This window comes from Sarcophilus harrisii, chromosome 4 (genome assembly GCF_902635505.1).
Source record: "Sarcophilus harrisii chromosome 4, mSarHar1.11, whole genome shotgun sequence".
Taxonomy (NCBI): domain Eukaryota; kingdom Metazoa; phylum Chordata; class Mammalia; order Dasyuromorphia; family Dasyuridae; genus Sarcophilus; species Sarcophilus harrisii.
The window spans coordinates 298,609,384-298,628,164 of record NC_045429.1 but is presented as its reverse complement, the minus strand read 5'-3'; the positions used below and the strand labels follow the sequence as shown (position 1 = coordinate 298,628,164).

Here is an 18,781-nt window from a genome sequence, read left to right as displayed (position 1 = left end):
GGAGCAAGAGGTTTGGCAATTGTTAATGCTGTAAAGTTACCCATGCATATAACCTGTAAATAAAAGGCTATTAAATAAAAAAAAACATTCATATACCACAATTTACCCAACCATTCTCCAATTGATGGGCGGAATCCATTCATTTGCCAGTTTCTAGCCACTACAAACAGGGCTGCCACAAACATTTTGGCACATATAGGTCCCTTCTTTAGTATCTCCTTGGGGCATAAGCCCAGTAGTAGCACTGCTGGGTCAAAGGGTATGCACAGTTTGATAACTTTTTGGGCATAATTCCAGATTGCTCTCCAGAATGGTTGGATTCGTTCACAACTCCACCAACAATGCATCAGTGTCCCAGTTTTCCCACATCCCCTCCAACATTCATCATTATTTTTTCCTGTCATCTTAGCCAATCTGACAGGTGTGTAGTACAGACTATAGATTTTCTAGGGAATACAAGAGGATTTAACAGAAAGGAAACAGGAATACAGCTGAGGAAAAATAACAGAAACTGAAGATTCTGGGGTGACAATGGATAGAATGATAAGTCAAAAGTTTGAAAGAAAGACCTGAGTCCAAATCCAGCCTCAATCATTAGCTGTGTGGTCCAAGGAAAGTCACTTAACCCACTTTGCGTCAGTTTCCCCACTTCCCCAAAATGATCTGAAAAGGGAAATGATAAACCTCTCCAATAGCTTTGTCAAGAAAACTCCAAATTGGGTCACAAAGACTGAGATATTACTTAAAAAAAAAAAAGCTAAACAACATGAATCAAAATTGGGGCAGGAAGAGGAATATAAATCTTGCTATTGTGTTCCTCTGACAAGGAAGTGATAAGGTATGTGATACTTTAGGAGATCTTGACTAAGTTATTTCAAACCATTCTATGACAATGATAATAACATGATGACATGACAACTTTCAAAGTAAACTTTCACACTCTCTTGTTCTTCCCAAAACTGTGACAGATAGTAATGTAGTTGTTATCCTCTTGCAACATTGATTGACTTTTTTGACTCAACAAAGTATTAAGGCACAGAGACATCAACATAAAGACAAAAGTCTCTACATTATTCAGCTCTGAGTAGTGGAAAAGATAGACTGAAGCTGTTCAAGAGTGAAAGCAAAGAAAAGTTTATTATGTGCATGTATATACAGGTGAGGAAAAGCCACATGGAAGCTACAAGCACACGTGATTTGGAATCAGAGAAATATACATTTTGCATATTTTCTGCCCAGCTCCTAGAAGTAGTTCACTCTTCATTTTCATGTATCACCTGGGAATGGGAAAAAAAAAGGCAGCCTTTTTTATTCACCTCAGATATCACTGTATTGATCTGCTATTAGACCCTTACTCAAGGCACCTTCTTGGATTTACAGGCCCATATTTCAATATGGGAACTCAAATACATTTTATAGCCCTTATGTCTATAAACTGATACTTACACAATTTCAGGCATTTTATTATTTGGAAATTCTGGCTCTAAAGCTTTTTTAAAAAGGGAATAAACCACAAGTTAGGCCAGGAAATATAGTGATTTTTTTATAGCAAAAATGACTACTCTTATCTCTTCCATATGGCAACTTTCCCAATTTATCTATATATCATGGGTCAGCATAAGAAATTTAATGGGAATTGTGGAGTGGTTTGTGGAAGCTGCAGATATGCAAAAATTCACAGATGACACAGAATCTATGACCAAATACTTAACACAAATTTTAAAATAAAGTACTGTAAATACCCTATAAAAGAAAAAGGGGAGAGGAAAAACTCCTTCTCTGGTACAAAGAGAAAACCAAAAATTTTATATGGATTTTCCAGATTGTGGGGGCACTGTGCCCCTAGCCCCCATGATGTGGGAGGCACAACTATAACACAAATTATTATTTTTTTATTAAAAATATTTATTAAATATTGTGGTTTATTAAATAAAGTGATTTTATTAAAATAAATTTTGCCATTAACTTCAATTATAAAATTAATAACATTTCAATAGGAAACAATTCTCCAACGAGCCATGTCTTATTTTGTTCTCTGTTATTATCTAGTTACTTCTACGCTATCAGAGACACTTCCTTCTCCCCAAACTAAGGCTTGGACACACAATATATGAAGTAAAAGATTATTAGAAGTGTGTAAAATCAGACATTCAATTCCCTGCTTTGATGAATCCTCAAAATATAATCCTTAGAGGCCTAAAAAGAGGAAAGATCAGTGGAACAATACTGGTCTTCTATTTTTTCTCTTTGGGAAAATTCTTCAAAGAGGTAGCTTATGCTCTCTCACCCATTCTTGCTACTTTTTGTCTAACTCAATTCAGTAACTACTAACAGAGTTCTTCAATACCAACTTACTCTGGTAGAGGTAAAATCTCGTGTCTTAGCTCTTAGCTTGCTGACTTGAGACTCTGCAATATCTGCTCTTTCTTCAGCTTCCTCCAGCTCATGTTGAGCTTTTCTGAATTTGGTTAGATGAGCATTAGCTTGTTCATCCTGAAACAAGGCAATCAAAAGAGATAAAAATCACAAAATGGATTTCATCATGTTTTTCACAAAAAAATAAGAATGGTTTGCCAATTTCTTAAGATATGGTCTGTAGAACTTACAGCTTCCTCAGCTTGTCTCTTGTAGGATTTGACCTTTACTTGGAGTTTGTCCACTAAATCCTGTAATCTTAGCACATTCTTCCTATCTTCTTCACCCTAAAAAGGTAAGACAACCATAACAAATTTAACAAGATATAGGTGATAGAGCAATGTTGAATACCATTTGAAAGAAATGCATATTAAAGACAACACAGCCAATCCTCCCAACTCTAATTGCCAAGATAATCACAACAAGAAGATTCTTCCCATCTGGTTCCAGTGGCTCTGATAATTCCTTGTTACCTGATTGATAGAATTTAGCAAAACATCAAACTGACTGTTAGCTCTCTGCTACTACTCAATCAAAAGTCATCATTTAGGTCTCTAATGTGTGTCAGGTACTTTGCTAGGCATTGAGAATACAGACGAAAATGAAACAGGACCTACCATCAAGTAACTTACAGTCTATGTGTATATGCCTATGTATGTGTCTATGTCTGTACATGTGTTTCTGTTTATATATGTGTATTAAAAATATATACAATTTAATATAAGGTAATTTGGAAGTGAGATCATTAATAGCTAGTCCTATAAGTGAAGTCTTCACATAGGAGGTGGAGCTTGAGCTGAGCTTTGAAGAAAGCAAGGAATTCTAAAATTCCAAGCTAAGGATTTCTCCAAGAATTTGGTTTCTGTCTCACAACTGTGTTTCCTTGAACACAGATACATAATAAAAAACCTTATTTTCTAAGCACCTTTTCTTTTTCCTTTGGTCTTCTTTCTCTCTATCCTTTACTTCTGACTTATTCTAAGACATTCCTAATTTCAGCATTTTTAGAGGAAAAAATGGTAAGATTCAAACTTATCAGAAAAGGCAAAATAGGAAAATATTTGTTTTTCTTCCACTTGCCTGGTAAGTCAGCTCTTTGACCCGCCGTTCATATTTCCTGAGTCCCTTAACTGACTCTGTATTTCGTTTCTGTTCTCCTTCAAGTTCAAACTCTAATTCTCGAATCTGGAAAAATAATTGAAAACAGTCAGCAGGTAGAACATAGAAAAGAAGAAAATGTCCAGGAGACACAATCCCCCAACCAATTATTTCTAAAATATAAAGTTTCATTTAGCTCTGATAGATACCCTTGTCTCCAGTTTCTGGATCTGCTTCTTTCCCCCTTTTAGGGCCAGCTGCTCAGCCTCATCTAGGCGGTGCTGTAAGTCCTTCACAGTCTGCTCAAGATTCTTCTTCATCCGCTCTAGGTGGGCACTGGTGTCTTGCTCCTTCTTCAGCTCTTCAGCCATTATGGCTGCCTGGTGACATAATTTACATTCACTTAATACCACATACTTATAAAGGATTTCAAGCTTTACAAAATTTTCCTCACTAATAGAGAGGACCATATTGGAGAACAAGAAGAAAGAATTAAAAAAAATAGGTTTACAACACCAGATGTAAGAGTAAATCCCAATGTAATAGCGATCTTAGCAATAGGTAATTGAAAAACAGATAATAAATAATTGAAAAATACATAATATATAAGAATTTATATGTACAATTTTGATATAGACAATTTTGATAGTTCATTGATATAAGGAAATTCAGGGAAGGAATCTTACAATACAAGGAGTGACTATAGAATTAGAAGAATGCAGGGACACTGAAGGGACAACTGATTTGTTTAGAGCCACACAGTATTGTTTCAGGGACAAAACTTGAAACCATGTCTTCTTGATTCCAAGATCAACTCTTTCTCAATATTTCCTCTCAATATATATAAGCAAGAATTAGGTACTAATTAAAAATTGATTACTATCAGAGAAAAATTGATAATTTAAAAATATTTTAAATAATGATTATAATTCTGAAGTATATTGAAAAGAATAAAATCTTTAGCTCTCGAAGTGGTATTCCTCAATTAAGAATGTTTTTCCCTTTTTTTAGGCTAGGTTCATTTGGTTCTATGAATTATATTCAGTGCATTTATTGTTTAGTGTTAGTCATTACTTAACAGTAGTAATTTCCTTTTGGAAATTAAAATACCAATTTTACAAAGGAAACTGAAGCATGAAAAGGTTCATTTCTATTATTATTTCATTACCAAATTCTAGAAAAACAGAATCAGAATACAAGTGATCTTTGAGTTCAACTATCCTAACTCTCTCATTGTGCTGATTAATAAATATACTGAATCCCAGGAAAATGAATTGATTTGTTTAAATTCTCAAGGTTACTGAGGAGATGGATCTAAAACCAATCCATCATTCTCTTTACTATACCATAAAATAGTGAATGTTAGGACTATTTTATGCCTTATATCTTGGGATATCTGCAGAAGTTCCTAAGGAGGCTCTTCAGGAAACTTGGTAACATTCTGATTCCATCTGCTTGGGTCCATCCTAATTTGCTTCAATCAACTAGCAAGAAGAAAGAATAATGTAGAAAGAGAGAAAGGTGCTCTACTGGTATCTCCAAATTCTATTTTTTTAAAAAAGCAGAACTTATAGGGAGACCTTCAGAATGTTGAGTGAATTCTTTGGGAAGTATCTATGAAAGAATATGGATAATAATCACAAAGGTGAAAAGTCAAAGCACTTTATAAAACTCATGTCATGGAGATTATAGTATTGAAAAGTATTAAAAAGTCATAAATATAATAATTCATTCTGTATTTCCTAGTCATAGGAGAGAAGGAGGTGTGGTGGTAGTGTTAATGCTAAGAGCAATGTCTGGATCAATAGAGTTTTGCTTTTGTAATTTCTGATTTGGGTCATGAAAACCAATAATTTCTAATGATGTACAGATAGCAAAAAACACAGATCTCAAGAGAAAGTGAAAGCTAAAGGATAGAGATGCATCTGTAGTGTATAGCATTAGAAGAATCAATGAGATATTTCCAGAGATATAAAAAGATGGATTTAATACAAAACAGACATAAAAGAAATACAAGGTAAATTTGCAGCAAAATGTCATTGACCACACCCATTCACTTATATACTCCCTAGACAGATTGTTAAATAATCTTGCTATTAAATGATGAGGCTGCTAGTTTAGTTTACATGAACTTGGAGATAAGAAGACTGGGTTCAAATTCTGTCTTAGAAGCTTACTATCTACATAACCGGAACTTTTTACTTTTCCACTTACCCCTTTTCATATTCAGTTTGTAAAATGGGGTAAATAATAATACTTACATATGTAAAGTAGTTGTGAAAAAAAAATATATATATATATATATATATAAGCAAGACAAGTTATGGAACGGAATATAAGAGGCAGAAGGGATAGAAAAGAAATGTATGTGCATGTGAAGGGAGATGTGAATATGTGTATTTATGTATATATGCATCTATGTATACATAAAAATATTTTTTTAATTGTAGCTTGTTTGGAGGTGGGAGGACGAAAGGGGGGGGGGGAAGAATAAAGCAAATAAGGTACACAGCAGAGAACCAAAAAACAATTTACAAAGAAGTAAAAAAAAAAAAAAATGGGCATTCATGAATATAATTTCTTCTACTAATATATATATACTTTCTTGATCTGGTAATTTGTTGTTACATATTTTGAATCCTCCCTGCTGTTCTGCTAAGCACATGACAATGTTTTCTTTTGTTTTGCTTTATTTTGTTTTCTATTTCTTTTGTGTTTTTCTTTTTTTTCTTATTCTGTTTTATTCAAATAAAATACATTTTGAAAAAGAAAATATATATGCATATTTTATACATATAAATTTCTATATATATTATCTATTTTTCAATTATCTATTACTAAGATCTCTATTGCAGTGGGATTTACTCTAACCCCATTTATTTCATTCTTTCTTCCTTTCTCCAATACGGTACTATTTATTTGTCTCATAGCGAGACATAGATATAACATAGTAAAGTACTTTGCAAACCAGCATATAAAATGTTAACTAATATTAGAGTTCTTGGCAGTTGACTGTAGAATAAAAATATGTAGTTATTAAATTAAAAAAAATAAAACCTTACATCTGTCATTGCTTTCTTTGCTTTCTCTTCAACATTTCTTGCATCCCTATTGGCATCCTCAATCTCACTTTGGAGTTGGGTGACATCTGTTTCAAGCTTCTTCTTTGTATTAATAAGGCTAGTGTTCTAATGTAAAGAAAAAGAATAAAGTTAGCCTTGTGTCTAAGGTTACATCTCTTCTCTCTCTTCAGTTTTACATACCTGGGTATGTAGGAGTTGCACTCTCTCATTAGAATCCAAGAGCTCCTGTTCAGCCAGTTTTCGAGCTCTTTCAGTCTGTTCCAAAGCAGCTCGGAGTTCTTCCACTTCTGCCTGCAACAAGTTGGCTCTGCGCTCCACGATAGCAAGCTGTTCTTTCAGGTCCTCCTGGCCTCGGAGAGCATCATCCAGATGCAGTTGGCTATCCTGATCACAAAGATAAGAAAGATGTTCTTGGAAGTAGAAGTATTGGGTTCATTAGCTAAGTCAAAAACTAGGGTGTGCATCACCAACCTTAAGTTGCCCTTGCACATTCTTAAGGTGTTTCAGTGTCTCAGCAGCCTGACGGTTGGCATGGCTCAGTTGGATCTCTATTTCATTCAAATCTCCTTCCATCTTTTTCTTTATGTGGATGGCTTCATTCCTGCTTCGCACTTCTGAGTCTAGGGCACTCTGCATGGTCTCCACAGTTCTCTGGTAGTTTCTCTTTAGATGTTCAATCTCTTCATCTTTCTCTGCTATCTTTCTATCAATTTCTGATTTTACTTGAGTCAGTTCAAGCTGAATGTGGAGGATTTTAGCCTCTTCATGCTCAAGAGCTGCCTTTAAAAGAAAAAAGAAAATAAATGTACCAGGACCAATCTAGAGAATACTGTTTGGGGCCAGCGAAGGCCCAGTTAAATGTATCATCTGTCATTTGTCATATTTGAAACTAAATTTCTCAGTTTATCTTCAGTTTACATCCATATTGGTGATGGCAATGATAATAAATCTCATATTTGAAATCTTATATTTGTATTTGTGGAATAATTTTCTTAAAAGCCTTCAAAAGCATTATTACACTACTAGGCAAATACTACTACTAGTACTACTATAGTACTACTAGGCAAAGGATAATAAAGGTTTTATCACTGCTGTTTTACAGAAGAGTAATTAAGAGACAAAGAAAGGAAAATGAATAAAATGAAAAAAATTAGGAAATAAAAACAGATATCCCAAATCTAAGCCAGGGCTAGAGTCATTTCCACCTTATTTCCAAAACCTACCTCTGCTTCCTCAAGAGCTAGTTGTGCATCAGCTTTTTCCAACTCAATCTGCTTTCTTGATTTCTCAAGTTCATGGATGGTTTTACCATTTTCAGCAATTTGTTCAGTAAAATCTGCTATCTCCTCTATGAAGTAAAAAGTGGATTTAAGTTAAAATGCCTAGAATTCAAAAGATTTTCTCAACCACTAAATCTGAAATTCTCAAATTTCTAGATAGCAGAATGGATAGAGTGTTAGGCCTGGAGTCTACCCAAAAATCTGCATGGATAGAAACAATCACAAGTTCAAATTAAACCATGGAATGACACATAATTAGGCAATAATAATTAGTATATTATTAGACTCCCAGAGTCAAGATACTGTGTACTTACAAATTTCATTGATGGCAATTACTAACAAAGGCTACAACATTCTTCTTGTGGCATTGCTGGAACTGCTAAGTGAGTCTGAAGGCATTCTGGGTCAGCACAATTCCTCATTCTACCACAGTAATGTGGCAGAAGTACAAAGACCCCTGTATTTTCACAAAATATTATATAACTACTAGAACTTACGCTCTAAGTTCTTATTTTCTCGTTTCACAGTTTCCAGTTGATCTAAGGATTCCTCATAAGCATTTTTCAATTTGAAGAGTTCAGTGCTTAGAGAATGAGATTCTTTTAGTGCTGCTTCCAACTCTACCTGACTTTCCTCACACTTTGTCTTCCATTCAGCCAGGATCTGAAAAAACAAAAGTGTACTGAGTTATTCACAGCACTATACAGCTAACAGATTTTTCTGCTTTGCTCTTCCAAAATCTGCAACCATTAGCATGGAGAGACAATACCAGAACCAGACACCATTTCTGTCTCTTACTTCTCCTTTCCTTTAATCTCATTCTGTGAAAGAACACAACCCCAAAAATCACTCTCTCATGCAAGACTTTGTTCTCTTCCATGCTTCCAAATATTTATATAAGTAATCTAGGATTTTTTATATATTCCTCATATTTAAAATTTAAAATTCCCCATATTTATATGGGCCTTGCATATACATATATGTGAAGGGAGATATAGAAACAGAGATAGAAAGGTGGTATTTGTTGTCTGTAGATATTCTTTTAGTATTATAGAAATTGGTTCTATAAAATGTTTCAGGTGTAGGGTTTAGATTAGTATATTTGGTCCCATTTGTTAGAGACTTTCCTTCTGAGAATTGCCATATATGCCATGTCAGCTGGTAGGGTGGACCTAGGAGGTAGAAGGGGGCTTGGCCTCTGAGGCAGGAGGATGTGTCTTACAGGTGTTTCCTTGAGAAGATGAGGGGTGTGATATCTTGCTAGATCTTTTTTTATTAGGATGCAGCACTAACTCCCGGTTCTCCCTTCAGCGGACCCACCTACACAGTGTTGAGTGGGCTAGGCACAGGGTAATCCCAGAGGAGAGTAAATATAAATGGCTGCTTTACCTTAGGATGTGGAGAGAAATAAGAAGTAGAGATGTAGAAGGAGTTAGGGAGAGGGAGAGAGAGAGAGAGGCAGAGGGAGAGAGAGAGGGGGGAGAGAAAGGGAGGAAGAGGGGGGGGAAGGGGAAAGGGGAAGAAGGAGAGGGAAGGGGGGAGAGGAAAGGGGGAGAGAGAGGGGGAAGGGGGGGAAGGGTACAGAGACACACATACACTTGCTCTTGCTTCCTGCTAACCCTTGCTGAGATTACTAATAAAGGTTGTTTGGCACCTTAACATAGACTCATCTCCATGTCTATTCAGGGGGGATTGGTATGAATGGCCCTGGCAATCAATAGCCTCGGAATGGGAGGTTACAAATGGTGCCTGAACAAGGACGGGATTGGCTTGCCTACAGGTGGCTGTTGAGGTTAGTAGGTAAAGGAGAAGCAGCTGCTCTTCTTATCCAGCAATTAGCTAGAGAGAATACTAATGCCCATTGCCAGAAAGCCATGTCCTCCTTGGATAAGAAGAAAAGCCTTGAGGAGATGATAAAAAAGATGTGAGAATGTTGGCTCCAGTGGCTTTCAAACTTGATCTCACAAGCTCCCGTGTGTGGGTGCTCTGTTGAACAAGAACCACTGCTTGATGAGATAGTAGCCAGAGACATCTGAAGGCCTGAGATTAGGTATGCTGGCAATCAGTAATCTTTGAGGGAGAGGTCACAAGTGAGGATTGCCAGGCCCCAAAAGAGAAGGTTCAACAGCCTCGTTGAGAGACAGGGAGATAGGAATGTGTTATGGGCCAGAACTCTGAACTTGAAACAAAGGATTCTTACAAGGTACTAAGTCAGTGGAATTGATAGAGACAATGGTTATGTAATTTATCATGGTTCAGTATGACTGATCTAATCCTACAACAAATAATGGTTTCCTAGTGATATAATGATTGGTTTATATTCAGTGTAGAGCATATAAGCTGGGAGCCTCAGCTAGGCTGATTTGGGGAGATTCAGAAGCCAGAGAAGACAGGCAGGAGCTCAAGCACCAGGGCCCAGGAAAGGAGACAAGACTTTGAAGAAGATAATAAAGGATTTTGACTTTAACACTTGGCTACATTTGTGGTGATTACTGAACTGAAACGAAGACTGCTCCCAGAGACCCCAAGGAACCCAAACAAGAGAACATTACAGGAATGCATAATGGGTCAGGGTATAAGTTTGCCCATGATCATACCATATAACACAGCTGTAGTATATAAGTTAGAGAGCCAGATGGGTGGATGTGGATAAAGTCTTAAAACAGGCTTTAAGAGTCAGAACATTCAAAAGGTCCTTTGAAAGGACAAGGAAGGACATTGGCAAGGTCCAACCTTAGTATTTTGGAGAGGGCTGGGATATTTATGTCTTGCAGGTCCTGAGAGGGAAGGCCACTGGATTTCAGAAGGATTCCAGAAATACCAACTATTTGGCCAACCTGAAATTACTTTAGACCTGATTTTTGACATTTTTTACCACATCCTGCTGGTGCTGCTTACAAGTCACTCATCTCCCCTCTTCAGCCCCGATACCCTTGGGTAGGGCCAGCTCTATGCCCCTTTTCTGCCTGAAGTAGTTATAGAAGATGAGACCTTCGTCCCTTTGCCACAGATGAATCTGGAACGTACTTCCCTTCTCATCCCCTTGATTGCATCTTTGTACATTTTTCTATTTCAAGCCTATGTTTTATATATAGACATATTATTATATTTTTAAATATCAAAGCTGATTTTATGAGTGGTTCTCACCAAACAGCAAGGGGAATATGTTAGAGACTTTTCTTCTGAGAATTGGCATGTTTGCTATGTCAGCTGGTAGATGGACCCAGGAGGTTGAAGTGGGGTTGGCCTCTGAGGCAGGAGGTTGTGCTTTACAGGTGCTTCCTTGAGAAGGTGAGGGGTGTGTCCTCTTGCTAGATCTTTTCTTAGGACGAAGCATTAACTCCAGCTGTCTCCTTTCTTCGGATCCACCTACACATTCCTGAGTGGGTTAGGCACAGGGCAATCCCAGAGGAGAGTAAATATAAATGGCTAGCTTTGCCATAGGTGAAAGAGAAGAATGCAGAGAGAAGTAGAGAGAGGCAGAGATGTAGAGAGATTCAGGGATGCAGAGAGAAAGAGATGCAGAGATATACATAGACTTGCTCTTGCTTCCTGCTAACCCCTGCTGAGATTACTAATAAAGAGAGGATATTTGGCACTTTAATACCAGCTTGTCTCCATATCTATCAGGGAAGATTTTATGTATGACCCTGGCAATCAGTAGCCTTGGAGTGGAAGGTTATGCCCATTGAAAGGGACCTTTCCATATGAAGATTCAAGCTAGATTTTCAATAGGTCTTTAACTCTCTTTATCTTCACTAGCAACAAGATGAAGAAAAATCAGAATCATATAGCTGGAAGTTACCTCAGAGGTCATATATATGCCTTCATTTTACAGATGAGGTAACTGACTCCATTAGGTAAATTTCTCAATGACACATTAGTTTGTAAGTGGCAGAACCAGGGTTCGAACTTCAAGTCTAGCATACTTTCCACTACTGTTCCTTAAAAAATCATTTCAAACTTAACATCATTATATAGTTTAGAAAAATCTGCATGGATAGAAATAACCACAAGTTCAAATTGAACCATGGAATGACAGATTAGGAAGGGATTTTAAAAATCATTTCATCAAATCTGAAAGTTGGAGAAGAGATATGACTCATTCAAGATCATGTGGCTAGTTGGCAGGAGGCAATAGAGGGTCTGGGAAGAGTTATGTTTTCCCAGTCAATAACAATAAAAATATTTGCTTTCATCCTTGTTATTTCAAGCTCCAGATCATTAAAATTAAAGGTAATTTTCTAAATTACCTTTTCTTCAACAATTAAATCAATCAACAGTATTAAATATCTACTGTGTTAAAAAAAATCAACAGTATTAAATATCTACTTAAATTAAAGTATCAAAAAAACCAACAGTATTAAATATCTACTGTGTGACACTAGGCTTTTTGGAATATAAAGAATTATTCTTTTCTTAATGGTGAGAACCCAGACATCCTTTCTTCCAAACCACTATATTTTCTACTGAAACCCACTGCTTATACTCTGTGCATTTTGAAGATACCTTATCAAAATTTCTCTGTTTTTTGTCCGCAGCAGCTGCCAGTGAATTGGCTCGCTCAACATCTATTATAAGATCTTCCACTTCTCCTTGTAACCGCTGCTTTGTCTTCTCTAAGGAAGCACACTTTGCATTCACAGCTTCAACCTGCTCCTCAGCATCTTGAAGGCGTTGAGCAAGTTTTTTCCTTAAAGGATAAGAAACAAAAGTAAATTCCTTTTAAAATATATTTATTCATGTCAAGTTGAGAAGCATTTATTAAGTACTTTACACTTTACATCTGTGCTAGGGATTCAAAGAAAGGTAAACCTAGTTCCTCTCCTCTCTTCAAGGAACTTACAATCTCATAGATTTGTATTGAGATTTAGGAGGGATCTTGGAGGTCATATAGTCCAACCTCATTTTATAGATGAGAAAATTGTAGTCCATAGAGAATGAGTGAGTGGCCTAAGTCATACATTTGTTATGGCATATTATAAAAGGAGAATCTCAACTCAAGTCCTCCAATTCCAATGTCAAAGTTCTTTCCACTGTAACATGTCACCTTTCTTTAATTATTAATTAATTAATAATTAAGCTTATGCTTCTTTTCCTAACATTTTCTTATTCCATCATCCCTAAAATAATTTTCCTTCCCTTCCCTCCTCTTTCCTCCCCTTCTCTCCCTTTCCCTCCCCTTCCCTCCCCTCCTTTCTTTCTTCCTTCTTTTCTTTCTTGTAGGTTTCCTCAAAAAGGTGACAAGGCAATAATTTTATTGGCCCCAAATTGGATCACAGCTTAAGCTGTGTTTCCCCTGATATAGCCTTTTGATGGGTTCTGTCTCTGTTGATGGGGCTTACTGACTGCTTATGAACATAAAAAAATCCTACTCACAGAGAATTGGCATTCTTCAGACTTGGTTCATGTCTGAGGACCACAACCTTATTCTGCTGACCAGATGCTTGTCCATATGGAAACAAAGAAGGCTATATCTACCTGAGCTAAGTGCTACTGTATATCCTTTCTAAGGGCTGAGTAAACCTCCTTTTGTTAACTGGTTAATGGCCTATGTGTACGTTATTTAGTCACACTTGACCTGGACAAACAGGATTCTAACATATATCAATTTTAGATGAGGGGAAAACCTTGATCAATATTGGTCATTTCACAGCGGAATTTTTAGATTGTTAATTCTTTCCAAGACAAACACTGTTTCATACTTGGCTTCTTCCAGCTCCTCTGTGCGTTGAATAGCATCTGTCTCATATTTGGTCCTCCACTGGGCAACCTCACTGTTAGCCTTGGACAATGCCCTTTGAAGCTCAGCCTTGGCTTCTTGCTCTTCTTCATATTGTTCCCGTAACAAATCACAGTCATGACGGGAAGATTGTAATCCATGGGCCAGGGCATTCTTGGCCTAGGAAATAAAGAACAAAGAGAAAACAGAATAGATTAAAATAAAATGTTGGGAGTACTTGTAGAATTCAATTTTGATTATTTCTGTTAGCTACAGAATTTTCTTATTCTTCAGATTGTAACAGAAAATGTAGAGCAGTAGGTAAGTATAATTGCAGTTATAGTATTTTACCTTGGTCTCTTCCTCCAACTGTCTCCTGAGTTCTTCAATTTGTTGAGTAAAGGCTTGTTTGCTCCTAGAAAGCTGGGAAACAATGCTTTCTTTTTCTTCTAGTTGACGACTCAGCTCACCTGTAATCCAAGGTGAGGGGGGAATATAATACTCTTTAATATCATCAAGAAATTTCTATTAAGTACCCACATATGATCCTGTGTTGGTTATTAAAGATACAGAAGTTCTTGACCTTACTGTACTTATAATTTTGCTGGGGAAAAAGAATATGCATGCTAAATCATAAATAGTATCAAGTAGCACATGCTAAGTGTAGAGTGCTATGATGATACATTATAAAAGACATCGAAATAACTTCAACAAAACTTCCTTTCAGTTCTTTGATTGTTGCTATTGGCAAGTTAATTTACCTGTGTGGCAATAGAGGATCTGGGAAGAGTTATGCATTCCCAGTCAAAGATACTAAAAACATTTGCTTCCAATCTTGTTTTTTCAAGCCCCAAACCCTTAAAATTAATTACCTTTTTCTAAAATACCTTTTCTTCAATGATTCAATCAACCAATAATATTAAGTACCTACTGTATTCTAGACACTTGGAATAGAGATACTAGGCACTTGGAATATAAAGAAGAATTAGTATTTTGTTTAAAAAAATTTTCTGTGCCTTTTTTTATTTATGCAAGGAAGATAGACATCCTAAAGAAATTATTTTTTACACTAAGTTATTAAAGATACAGAAGTTCTTGACCTTACTGTACTTATAATTTTGCTGGGGAAAAAGAATATGCATGTTAAATCATAAATAGTATCAAGTAGCACATGCTAAGTGTAAAGTTGCACATGCTAAGTGTAAAGCACAGAAAATGAATCACTAAATTTCACTAATGGCAAAATGGAGGGTTGGTGAAGTATCAAAACAGAATTGTAATGTCTGGACTAGCTTTCTGGAGGTTCTCTGGATGGGCCTTGGTCTTTAGGAGGTGATGAAGGCAAGAGAGCCACCACAAGGATAGTCAAGGATGGAGTCTGGAGTCTTCTCTGTGTCTGTGTTAGAGACTCTGAGTTCCCAGTTCTCTCAGCCCTTAAATACCTCAGTACGATTACATCACTACAATGCACTGAGCATGTGCCAACTGTAGAACCATTACATCACCATATCACACTAACTATATGCCATCTAGAGTGATTGCATCATTACATCACACTAAGTATATGTTTAACTAGAGAATCATAATCCCATCAGTCACCCTGAGTAAATACCCTGCTGTGAGTATCTTTGTTTCAATAATACCTTTCCAGAGTTCCAGCCCTCTACACAGAATAAAAAAAAACAAAAGAGGAAAACAAAACAAACAGAACATTCTCCTGTGCCCAGCAGAATATCACAATTGTTCTTTTCTATATTCTCCAGAGATGTCCTCCTTTTCTGGAAAATCCCCAAACATCCTTTTGTGTGTTTTTACATCTGTTCTTTCTAAAAGTGAACTTCCTTTGATAGCTTCTAAAGCTTCTAATCCTTAGTGAGAATCAATTCTGCCTATGATGTTCTGATCTCTTCATCTGGGGATGGTTGTCATTGAGTCTGCGATATTCACTGACACAAGCATATCTTACTTTTAAAAAACATTTAATCCACTCTCAGATCTGAGTTAATTCCCTTTCTATCTTCTGTCCCTTTCTCACCTGACTCAGTCTGTAAACGAGCCTTCTGAGCAGTCAGCTCATTCAAACTCCTTTGTGTTTCTTCTGTCTTGCTCCGTGACTCACTCATCTGATCCTCCAGTGTGCGATATATCTTTTCTAGATTTGCCTAAAATGTTGAGAAACCATAGTGTCATTATTCTGCTGTTGAATCAACATTCAAGTTTCTAGTTAGAGCTTTTGATCTTGATATTCAAAGAAAATCACCTTGGATTTAGATACACTTTCCACATTACTAGCAAGGTCATCAATCTCCAACTTGAGTTCACTCTTCTCCTTCTCCAATTTCTGTTTGACCCTCTGCAGGTTGTCGATTTGCTCACTAAGTTCAGCTGCACTATCGGCGTGCTTCTTTCTCAAAGTGGCAACCATAGCTTCGTGTTGCAGCGTGGCCTCTTCAAGATCCCGACGCAATTTCAGGAATTCTGCTTCTCGCTTCCTGTTGAGCTCAATCTGAGTAGAGGTGACGCCCCCAGCCTCCTCCAGTCTTTCACTCAGCTCTTCTAACTCCCGGACATAATCACCATGTTGTTTCTCTGCCTTTGCCCGAGTGGCCCTCTCGGCTTCAATCTCTTCTTCCAACTCTTCAATTCGAGCCTGCATAAAATAGATAATTTTGGTCGCTATATCAAGGATAACTTTAAGTGTTTAAAAAAAAATATTGTTGAACAAGGAAAAGTGGGTTGTTCTATTCAATGCAGATGCAGTGGTGATTTGTTTTTCTTTGTGGAAGTCACTTTTCTGAGAGCAGAAAGAATTTAGAGGAACAAGTAGGCTCCAAAACCTGACACATTTGACTAATCTTTACAGTTCTCCAAATCACCATTTCCAGCAAATCTTTACATTTTACAGAGGCAAATAATAGGGCATATGATTATTACCTCAAATTCTCCATCATCTCTATGAATCTTTTTACCTGCAGTTCTTTGATTTTCTTTTGGAATTGAAGGCCCAAAGTCTGCTCATCTTCTAGTTTGCTTTGCAACTGACTATATTCAAAGTCCTTCCTAAGGAAGGAAAATAAATTAAAAAAAATAAAGAAAATATCGAAATATAAAGAAAAATATTTTTAGATCCAGAAAGGACATTAAAAATCATCCAAACTGTTTTACAAATAAGGAAACTGAGATGCAAATTATTTAAAAATAAAAATAAGTAGTTTTATGGCATACTTCTTCAGTCTTTCATCCAACTGCTGTTTGTCATTTTCTAAATCTAATATGGATTCCTGTGCAAGTTTCAAGTCTCCTTCAAGCTTTCGTTTATTCCTTTCAAGATCCACACGAACTTTCTTTTCTTGTTCCAGGGAGCTTTCAAGCTGAAAGAATAATAGTTTTAGTTTGATAGCAAATAACTTGTAAATTACAATCATTTGCCAAACTGGCTATCACTCACATCATCAACTTGTTGCTCCAGTTTGCTCTTGGTTTTTGTCAGTGTATTGACTTTGTCTTCTTCAGCTTGAAGGTCTTCCAAAGTTTGTTGATGGGCCTCTTGGAGAGCCTTCTTCTCCTTTGTTAGTTTTGCAATTGTTTCATCCAGGCCTGCTAATTCCTCAGTTAGGTTTTTAACCTGTGAAAGAGCACATAGGAAGATGCAGAAAATTATCTGAGCAACCATTCCAAGTCCTTCACTGACTTACATCAAGAAGAAATGCCCACAAAGAGCATACCTTGTTTTCTGTAGCATGTTTTTCTTTTTCAACCTTGGCTAGTGTTAGCTCAAGGTCATCAATATCTTTCTTGAGTTCTGAACATTCATCCTCCAGTTTTCTCTTCTTGGCTGTCAGTTCAGCATTGATCTCTTCTTCATCCTCAGCCCTTTCAGTCACTTCCTTGATTTTAGCTTCAAGTTGAAATTTGGCTTTAATCAGCTGGTCACATCTCTCTTCAGCATCCAACAAATTTTCACTTTCCTTTTAAAGAAAGAGTTCTTTACTTTTAGGAGAAAAGTTTCTGCATGCCTTACACCCTCAGTTATTCAATAAGCACCATGTAATATTTTTCAGCTAGTAAATGTCAGCTCTAAGACAGAAAAGAATAAGATTAATTAGTGCCTCAATTAATCATAGATTTAGAATAAAAAGGGTCCTTAGAAATCAACTAGTCCAACTTCCTCATTTCTGGGATAATGAAACTGAAGCCCAAAGGTAAAGTAACTTGTCTATAGTCAAATAATAACAGAGGAATAATTAAACCCAGGTCCTCAGGTCCTTTGGCTTCAGAACTAATATCGTTTTCATTGTATCATACTAAGCCACTAAAAGGAAATGGTAGAAAGGTTTATGAAATACATACAGCTTGTACTTGGAGCTGAAGGTCATTTTTTTCTTGTAGCAGAGTCACCATTTTTTCCTCAAGCTCCTTTCTTTTTGCCTCTGATTTGGCAAGTTCATCTTTAGTTTTCTGGAATTCTTCCTTGATGGTGGCCATCTCCTTCTCTGTTTCAGCACTCTTGAGGAGGGGCTTAATCTTGAAAAACAATTTCATCCAAGGCCAGTGTTTGACATTCATGAATGAGCGAATGTTGTACTGAATGCAAAAGATAGATTCCCTGTAAGAAAATCTTAGTTACTTTGAGAAGAATCTTCCTCCTCTGTGTGTGTGTGTGTGTGTGTGTGATGGTACTCTACCTTCTCTGGACCATTTTTTGGAATTCCACTCTCATGAGGAACCCTCTGCATATAGCTTGAGTTCGTGTAATCAATTTGGCTAAACGATCGTCCCTCATCTCTTCCAGAGTTCCCAATAAGCCAGCTTTAAAGAACACCTTAAAAGAGAATAATCAAAGCATTACTTAATTGGGAGGGGGATTGTAAGTTAGAAAGTGAGTAGCTAACATTTGAAATATGTTGGAAATATTAATTACTTTGGTATGTCCAAATTTATATTGAGTGTGGTCAATATCAATAGATGCCAACAATTTTTCACAAGCTTTCTTGCTGTCAATAAACTGTCCCTCTGGGATAGCACTGGCATTCAATACACGGTATCTGCAAATTTAAATATAAGGAAAAATGTTGGTTTGCTAAATTTGTAAAAACCTTTAAGATGAACAGATCCAGGCAACTCATTATATAAATGAAGAAATAAGAGAGTGGAAGTGATATTTCCAATCATGCACATATTAA

General features: G+C 36.6%; 1 protein-coding gene across 1 annotated transcript in view; it reads right to left on the bottom strand.

Moving 5' to 3' along the window:
• Positions 1-1,117: 1,117 nt before the first annotated feature.
• The window catches only part of LOC100920261 (myosin-3), a 34,625-nt gene continuing 16,961 nt past the window's right edge, over positions 1,118-18,781 (bottom strand). The window contains exons 18-39 of the mRNA XM_003759335.2: positions 18,520-18,643; positions 18,284-18,420; positions 17,949-18,204; positions 17,324-17,566; positions 17,047-17,223; positions 16,824-16,969; positions 16,568-16,658; positions 15,859-16,248; positions 15,634-15,760; positions 13,950-14,068; positions 13,582-13,778; positions 12,386-12,569; positions 8,374-8,539; positions 7,820-7,944; positions 7,068-7,376; positions 6,777-6,980; positions 6,576-6,701; positions 3,723-3,893; positions 3,496-3,600; positions 2,607-2,702; positions 2,356-2,493; positions 1,118-1,277 (exon numbers count right to left, since the gene is read on the bottom strand). Of these exons, the coding sequence (XP_003759383.1) occupies positions 1,254-1,277; positions 2,356-2,493; positions 2,607-2,702; positions 3,496-3,600; positions 3,723-3,893; positions 6,576-6,701; positions 6,777-6,980; positions 7,068-7,376; positions 7,820-7,944; positions 8,374-8,539; positions 12,386-12,569; positions 13,582-13,778; positions 13,950-14,068; positions 15,634-15,760; positions 15,859-16,248; positions 16,568-16,658; positions 16,824-16,969; positions 17,047-17,223; positions 17,324-17,566; positions 17,949-18,204; positions 18,284-18,420; positions 18,520-18,643 (3,655 nt within the window). The 3' untranslated portion in view covers positions 1,118-1,253. The remainder of the gene's footprint in view (positions 1,278-2,355; positions 2,494-2,606; positions 2,703-3,495; positions 3,601-3,722; positions 3,894-6,575; positions 6,702-6,776; positions 6,981-7,067; positions 7,377-7,819; positions 7,945-8,373; positions 8,540-12,385; positions 12,570-13,581; positions 13,779-13,949; positions 14,069-15,633; positions 15,761-15,858; positions 16,249-16,567; positions 16,659-16,823; positions 16,970-17,046; positions 17,224-17,323; positions 17,567-17,948; positions 18,205-18,283; positions 18,421-18,519; positions 18,644-18,781) is intronic.